The sequence below is a fragment of the Haliotis rufescens genome, unplaced genomic scaffold, assembly GCF_023055435.1.
Source record: "Haliotis rufescens isolate VD_foot unplaced genomic scaffold, xgHalRufe1.0.p SCAF_4, whole genome shotgun sequence".
Taxonomy (NCBI): Eukaryota; Metazoa; Mollusca; class Gastropoda; order Lepetellida; family Haliotidae; genus Haliotis; species Haliotis rufescens.
Window position 1 is genome coordinate 55,301,908 of NW_025964112.1, and position 8,786 is coordinate 55,310,693.

At 44.2% G+C, this 8,786-nt stretch overlaps 1 protein-coding gene across 1 annotated transcript; it reads right to left on the reverse strand.

Annotated features, from left to right (window-relative positions):
- Window positions 1-208: 208 nt before the first annotated feature.
- Window positions 209-8,353, reverse strand: LOC124114953 (protein TRACHEARY ELEMENT DIFFERENTIATION-RELATED 7A-like). Its single transcript, XM_046475720.2, has 3 exons — window positions 8,198-8,353; window positions 5,599-5,686; window positions 209-5,183 (listed from the first exon to the last, which is right to left on the reverse strand). Exon 3 carries the CDS (start codon window positions 1,325-1,327, stop codon window positions 404-406), a length of 924 nt encoding a protein of 307 aa, XP_046331676.2. The 5' UTR covers window positions 1,328-5,183; window positions 5,599-5,686; window positions 8,198-8,353; the 3' UTR covers window positions 209-403.
- Between the last annotated feature and the right edge of the window lie 433 nt (window positions 8,354-8,786).

Sequence of the window (8,786 nt, forward strand, 5' to 3'; positions counted from 1 at the left end):
CCACCATTCCTACACCACACCATACCACCGCTCCCTACACCACACCATACCACCACTCCCTACCCCACACCACCCCACCACTCCCTACCCCACACCACCTCACCGCTCCTTACCCCACACCATCTCACCATACCCTACACCCCACCATACCACCGCTCCCTACACCACACCATACCACCGCTCCCTACCCAACACCAAACCACCACCCCCAACCCCACACCATACCACCCGCTCCTTACCCCACAGGGAGCGGTGGTATGATGTGGGGCAGGGAATGTTGAGGTGGTGCTGGGTAGGGACAGGGTGGGTGGTGTGGGGTATCGAGTGGTGGTATGGTGTGGGGTAGGGAGCGGTGGTATGATGTTGGTCAGGGAGTGTTGAGGTGGTGCTGGGTAGGTATAGTTTAGGTGGTGTGGGGTATCGAGTGGTGGTATGGTGTGGGGTAGGGAGCGGTGGTATGATGTTGGTCAGGGAGTGTTGAGGTGGTGCTGGGTAGGTATAGGTTAGGTGGTGTGGGGTATCGAGTGGTGATATGGTGTGGGGTAGGGAGCGGTGGTATGGTGTGGGGTAGGGAGCGGTGGTATGATGTGGGGCAGGGAATGTTGAGGTGGTGCTGGGTAGTGACAGGTTGGGTGGTGTGGGGTATCGAGTGGTTGTATGGTGCTGGGTAGGGAGCGGTGGTATGGTGTGGGGCAGGGAGTGTTGAGGTGGTGCTAGGTAGGGACAGGTTGGGTGGTGTGAGGTATCGAGCGGTGGTATGGTGTGGGGTAGGGAGCGGTGGTATGATGTGGGGCAGGGAATGTTGAGGTGGTGCTGGGTAGGGACAGGTTGGGTGGTGTTGGGTATCGAGTGGTTGTATGGTGTGGGGTAGGGAGCGGTGGTATGGTGTGGGGAAGGGAATGTTGAGGTGGTGCTGGGTAGGGATAGGTAAGGTGGTGTGGGGTATCGAGTGGTTGTATGGTGTGGGGTAGGGAGCGGTGGTATGGTGTGGGGAAGGGAATGTTGAGGTGGTGCTGGGTAGGGATAGGTAAGGTGGTGTGGGGTATCGAGTGGTTGTATGGTGTGGGGTAGGGAGCGGTGGTATGGTGTGAGGTATGGAGTTGAGGTGGTGCTGGGTAGGGAGCGGTGAGGTTGTGTCGGGTAGGGAGCGATGGGATGGATTGGGGTAGCGGTGGGATGGGGCGGGGTAGGCAGTTGTGTGGTGGTGTGGGGTAAGGAGCGGTGGGCTGGAGTAGGGTAGGGAGTGGTGTGGGTAAGGGAGGGGTGTGGCGTAGGGAACACAGAAGGAACACAGAATAAGGAACAGACTATCCCCTGGGGGATACATGTGTTTTGGTAACAGGAATGGAGTCTTTCAACCATCACTTGAACTCAGACTACTTCAACACTCCATAGCAACATTTAACACTCCATAGCAACATTCAACACATAATAACATTCAACACGTCATTGCAACTTTCAACACTGCATGGCAACATTCAACACATCATAACAACATATAAAGCGTCAAAACAACATTCAACACATCAAAACAGTATTCATTGTATCAAAACAGTTTTCAACACATTTCTCTCAGGGTCAGTCCATCATAGTTATTATTGATTTTTCACAATGATTTATGATTAATACTGCCTTATTTACTTTTCTTAGTTTCATATAAAACAGTTTTGTTGTCGGACAAATACGGTCATAACTGCAAGAACGATACACATCTGTTATTCCTCCTATATGATATCTATGATACGAAACCACGCGAGCGAAAATGGTTATCTCTTTATAATACAAGGCAGTTGGTAACAGGAAAGGAGTCTTTCAACCATCACTTGAACTTAGACTACTGGAGCAAGGCCGCTTTCCACAAAGCAAGTTTAACACTACGACTGTATACGCGTGGCTACGATTATCGGAAGTCTATGTTAAAGTATAGGAGTTACGACGCCTTACCGCTACGGCTGCCGTAATTATATGTTGAATTAGTCTTTGTCAGTGTTGCACAGGAGGGAGGACAAAACCCATGCCAGGTTTTATGCCAGGTACAAAGAAATCTCCACTGAGAAGTTCGCTCTTCGGTACCTGTGCTTCGTCGCCTGGTTTGTGAAATGAGGATGTTAACAGGAATAGTGTCCTTACTTTTTGTGTTCCAGGTCGGACAATAAAAAATATGTGTCACTACCCTATCAATCAAACACATACGGTGTAGATATAAATATATAAATCAACTTTAATTTTAAGAAAATGATTTTATTTCGACAAAAGCTATGGAATGTAAAATAAAACCTTAGGTTATAAAACATGTGTTAATATCAGATCTGAAGAATCCTTGAAAAAAAGAAAGAAAAATAAACAAACGTATATATCTACAATGATATGATTATATTCCCACTGTGACTCTAACTCCAGGCCAAGCATACTTGAGTAGAAAAAGTATCATGTTGTATTCAAGTTGGAAGAAAGTTTAAAGCGTTGTGCAGTAAAATAACCTCGTTCAGCGACATGATTTACGTTCATTTTAAAGACCCGTGAAGATCCGGGGTAGAAAATTCCGTGTCGTGATATGGCTCTAAAACATTGCTTAAGTCAGTGAGTCAACGTTACCTGTCGTGATATGGCTCTAAAACATTGCTAAAGTCAGTGAGTCAACGTTTCTTGTCGTGATATGGCTCTATAACATTGCTAAAGTGAGTGAATCAACGTTTCTTGTCGTGATATGGCTCTAAAACATTGCTAAAGTGAGTGAATCAACGTTACCTGTCGTGATATGGCTCTAAAACATTGCTAAAGTCAGTGAATCAACGTTTCCTGTCGTGATAAGGCTCTAAAACATTGCTAAAGTGAGTGAGTCAACGTTCCCTGTCGTGATAAGGCTCTAAAACATTGCTAAAGTTAGTGAGTCAACGTTTCTTGTCGTGATACGGCTCTAAAATATTGCTTAAGTGAGTGAGTCAATATTCCGTGTCGTGATATGGCTCTAAAACATTGCTAAAGTAAGTGAGTCAACGTTTCTTGTCGTGATATGGCTCTAAAACATTGCTAAAGTCAGTGAGTCGACGTTCCCCGTCGTGATACGGCTCTAAAATATGGCTAAAGTCAGTGAGTCAATATTCCGTGTCGTGATATAGCTCTAAAATATTGCTAAAGTGAGTGAATCAACGTTTCTTGTCGTGATATGGCTCTAAAACATTGCTAGAGTGAGTGAATCAACGTTTCTTATCGTGATAAGGCTCTAAAACATTGCTAAAGTGAGTGAATCAACGTTACCTGTCGTGATATGGCTCTAAAACATTGCTAAAGTGGGTGAGTCAACGTTCCCTGTCGTGATATGGCTCTAAAACATTGCTAAAGTTAGTGAGTCAACGTTTCTTGTCGTGATACGGCTCTAAAATATTGCTTAAGTGAGTGAGTCAATATTCCGTGTCGTGATATAGCTCTAAAACATTGCTAAAGTAAGTGAGTCAACGTTTCTTGTCGTGATATGGCTCTATAACATTGCTAAAGTCAGTGAGTCGACGTTCCCCGTCGTGATACGGCTCTAAAATATGGCTAAAGTCAGTGAGTCAATATTCCGTGTCGTGATATAGCTCTAAAACATTGCTAAAGTGAGTGAATCAACGTTTCTTGTCATGATATGGCTCTAAAACATTGCTAAAGTGAGTGAATCAACGTTTCTTATCGTGATACGGCCCTTAAACATTGCTAAAGTCAGTGAGTCAATATTCCGTGTCGTGATATGGCTCTAAAACATTGCTAAAGTTAGTGAGTCGACGTTCCCTGTCGTGTTACGGCTCTAAAATATTGCTAAAGTGAGTGAGTCAATATTCCATGTCGTGATATGGCTCTAAAACATTGCTAAAGTCAGTGAGTCAATATTCCGTGTCGTGATATGGCTCTAAAACATTGCTAAAATCAGTGAGTCAATATTCCGTGTCGTGATATAGCTCTATAACATTGCTAAAGTCAGTGAGTCGACGTTCCCCGTCGTGATACGGCTCTAAAATATTGCTTAAGTGAGTGAGTCAATATTCCGTGTCGTGATATGGCCCTAAAACATTGCTAAAATCAGTGAGTCAATATTCCGTGTCGTGATATGGCTCTTTAACATTGCTAAAGTCAGTGAGTCGACGTTCCCCGTCGTGATACGGCTCTAAAATATTGCTAAAGTCAGTGAGTCAATATTCCATGTCGTGATATGGCTCTAGAACATTGCTAATGTGAGTGAGTCAACGTTTCCTGTCGTGATATGGCTCTAAAACATTGCTAATGTGAATGAGTCAATGTTCCCTGTCGTGATATAGCTCTAAAACATTGCTAAAGTCAGTGAGTCAACGTTCCCTGTCGTGATATACCCCTAAAACATTGCTAATGTGAGTGAGTCAACGTTTCCTGTCGTGATATGGCTCTAGAACATTGCTAATGTGAGTGAGTCAACGTTCCCTGTCGTGATATGGCTCTAAAACATTGCTAAAGTCAGTGAGTCGACGTTCCCCGTCGAGAAACGTATTTCTAGATTTTTAACTTTTGTAAAAAATGTAAATCCCATTCGATCCCATGACTCTGGATATGTGAAACAACACACCCATATAATGTGTCTGTTACATTGAACGATATAGTGGCATAACACGAAGCACAAATAAAGCTGAATAATAAAACCCTCGTCCGTTAAAGCCTTCATCTCTTACCGGACAAGTAGTGTGTTCAATTGCGAAGCCTATAAACATAATTAAATTCCCCTCCCTACAAGGCCTGGCTTCATCAATGGATTCTGGAGAACATGTCGAAAATGTGAAAAATTCATTGTCCACGGCGACATCTTCGCACAAGAACTTCGGTATTCCACATGGTTCCAGATCAACGGTCACAGGAAGCGAATATTAACAATCTTCTGGTTTTTACCATCTTTGATTTCTATAGAAACGTTGCTGTTGGGAGAACTAACATTTGCCATGTCTGTTTCGATATCCGCGTCCAGATTGTCCTTTGTGTACTGACTACACCCGCTAGATGGAGCGGCCACTAGATAGCCATCCGCTCCAAGGGCGGGGCAGGGAAGTGGCAGATCTACTAGATCGTAATGATCTCCGCTCGTCAACTCCATATATTCATGTACACTGCCTCTTGTCGTCGGCTGCTCATCCTTAATGCCCTTCTTTCGTCTCTGTCGACGAGTGCAACACGTACATCCGTGGCTGCAAGAGAAGGACGGCATTGTGTGCTCAGGTTTGGTTTGGTTGTTGTTTTACGCCGCACTCAGCAATAGTCCAGCTATATGACGGCTGTCTGTAAATAATCGAGTAAGATCCGGGTTAGGATAGGTCTTCAGCAACCTATGCTTGTCGTAAGAGGCGCCTAACGGGATCGGGTGGTCAGGCTCGTTGACTTGGTTGATGCATGTTATCGTATCCCAATTGCGTGGATCAATGCTCATGATGTCAATCACTGGATTGTGTGGTCCAGATTCGATTATTTACAGACCGCCGTCAGATAGCTGGAATATTGCGGCGTTAAACAACAAACAAACAAGGAAGCTATTATATAACTTAAATACTGTTCAAAGGTGCGTTTTTCTTAAATTCACTCACTCACTCACTCACTCACCCTTACCTGCAGAGAGCAATAAGAGACATCAGAAGTATCAGCAACATCACAACGACGCCGATACTGCATCCAACAACTACGGCGACATTTGTTGCTGAAACAGAAAAACGTTGTGGGACGTCATCTAACGTCCTCTTACATTGGCATATACCAATGCTGTAGACGAACGAAAGGTAAACTGCCAGGCAAAAGAAAGTATACACTTGAAAATTGGATTCAACCAAAAAATTACAAACATAATCAAAACTTAATAATAGTTGCCGAACTACTGCAAACATAAGGTCCAAAATACAACTATGATACCCGTATCAAATACATCATCGTCGAATAACTACAGTAAACTACGGTTATAACGAACTCAAAGGGACCACTAATTTTAGTTCGTTATAACCGTAGTTCGTTATAAGCATATTACAGCATAACTACAGCAAATAGTCGGGACAAAAAAGTAAGTTCGTTATATCCGTCAGTTCGTAATAAGCGTGTTCGTTATAAACGTAGTTTACTGTATTTCTCTTTGTTTCACTTTAGCCACAATCAAACATGGGTGTTTACTTTCTTTTGCCCGGCAGTAAATATTTAATACAAAATTATTATATGAACCATATAGGTTAAACCACTAACTAACTCAAAGTCTTCTAGTATAACTGTGTAGTTCTAAATGAACTAAATAGAGCAATCGTACATTCTTGCTCTCGTGTACTTAAACTTCGGTTTTTCATCTCTTTCTTGAGAAGTATCCCAGTCTTAGTACAGGGTTATTTTCTACGGACTGCAGATGTATTAGAGACGATCATATCATAGATACCACTTCCCTACACGTTTTCTTATGTATAAGTATATATAGTATATATATATATATAGGGGGGGGGGGGGGGGGGGGGGGGGGGGGCACGTGTGGTCAGTCGTCTATGGCGCCACATTTCGTTACTCCGACGTGACTCTTAAGCGTCCCAGAAACTATGATCATGTGTTTGTCAGTAACACCCGTACACGACCGTTTTACCAAAATGGTAAGCATTTACGACCTGCATGACTTCGAGCTCTCCTCCCACGTCGATATAGACATTACCCACGCTCCTCTCACTGATATATGGACACGCATACCCTGCCTTTATCACGGTAAATCACCATTGTAAGGTGATCTCTGGCATTAACTGACGCTTCTTTGGACATTGGGTGGTCCGGTTGTCTCAAGCACAGCAATTCAAACTCGTGAGTGGTATGAGGCTGCAATACAAGTCAAAAGAAAACTCAAGTACGATAAGTGCCTTCGTTCAATAAACCCCATCAATATGCACTAAGCCCGCGGTGAGGTGATGTGAAATGGAGTTTAACGACGCATCTATGTTTACTGCACTTATATAGCGATGTGTATGCACGTGTGCGTACCACTAGGTTGCGCATACGAAGCTTCCATCCAATGAACTATAAAGAAGGCATTTGTCGTTTGATCTTACATCTCGCACACCTCCTTGAAGAGAATGTGTTCAAATGCAAAAAAACCAGCGAGGGAAATGCGACAGAATAACCTTGGGACTGAGGCTCTATCTGAAGAATGTCCCTGGAACAGAGGCTCTTTCTGTAGAATGTCCCTGGGACAGAGGCTCTTTCTGTAGAATGTCCCTGGGACAGAGGCTCTTTCTGTAGAATGTCCCTGGGACAGAGGCTCTTTCTGTAGAATGTCCCTGGGACAGAGGCTCTTTCTGTAGAATGTCCCTGGAACGGAACAGTGGCTCTTTCTGTAGAATGTCCCTGGGACAGAGGCTCTTTCTGTAGAATGTCCCTGGGACAGAGGCTCTTTCTGTAGAATGTCCCTGGGACAGAGGCTCTTTCTGTAGAATGTCCCTGGAACGGAACAGTGGCTCTTTCTGTAGAATGTCCCTGGGACAGAGGCTCTTTCTGTAGAATGCCCCTGGGACAGAGGCTCTTTCTGTAGAATGTCCCTGGGACAGAGGCTCTTTCTGTAGAATGTCCCTGGAACAGAGGCTCTTTCTGTAGAATGTCCCTGGGACAGAGGCTCTTTCTGTAGAATGTCCCTGGGACAGAGGCTCTTTCTGTAGAATATCCCTGGGACAGAGGCTCTTTCTGTAGAATGTCCCTGGGACAGAGGCTCTTTCTGTAGAATGTCCCTGGAACGGAACAGTGGCTCTTTCTGTAGAATGTCCCTGGGACACAGGCTCTTACTGTAGAATGTCCCTGGGAAAGAGGCTTTCTGTAGAATATCCCTGGGGGAGAGGCTCCTTCAGTAGAATGTCCCTGGGACAGAAGCTCTTTCTGTAGAATGCCCCTGGGACAGAGGCTCCTTCAGTAGAATATCCCTGGGACAGACGCTCTTTCTGTAGAATGTCCCTGGGACAGAGGCTCTTTCTGTAGAATGTCCCTGGGACAGGGGGATATTAAGGAGAAAGTCCCTCTTGACAGATTATTCTCCAAAACGAATCCCAGTAAAACAATAGGATGACATCACTTCCGGTTAAAATTTCAAATATATAACCTCTCAGCAGGTCTCACTTGAAATAGAACCTCTCACAGGGCCACTATGAGACAGCAAGGCTTCGGCAACAAAGGCAGAAGATTTAAAAGTATTTAAAGGTGCACCTACCTGGCGCTGTAATATGTGTCGTATTGTTAGAAGTCATAACATTGGAATCAGAAAGGGTATGCGTCACTTCCATAGCTGCTGGGTCGTTTACACAAATGGAAATCATGCATCAGACATTCACGTTGATGTTATACACACGGAAGTATTGATAGCTGGGGTATTGTACTGACGCAGGTTACTTGAAATGCCGCCCAACAACAAGTTTCATCCTTTATTTCCGTCCGCGTAGTGAGTCGACAGAACGAAAGCATGAGACACGTAAATGTTTACATATACCAAAGAGATATAAATAATTATTCATTATGCACTAAGATGACGTTCTTTGGTTCACACACTATAAGCTCCTGCACCGTAATCTTACTGAAATACTTTCTTTCAAAAATTGCCTTAAGCCGAGCCCATTCACTCACTGTTTGTTTGTTTGTTGTTTTACGGCGCACTCAGCAATATTCCGGCTATGTGACAGCGGTTTGTAAATAATCGAGTCTGGACCAGACAATCCAGTGATTGACATCATGGGCATCGATCCACGCAACTGGGATACGATGATATGCATCAACCAAGTCAGCGAGCCTGACCACCCCATCCT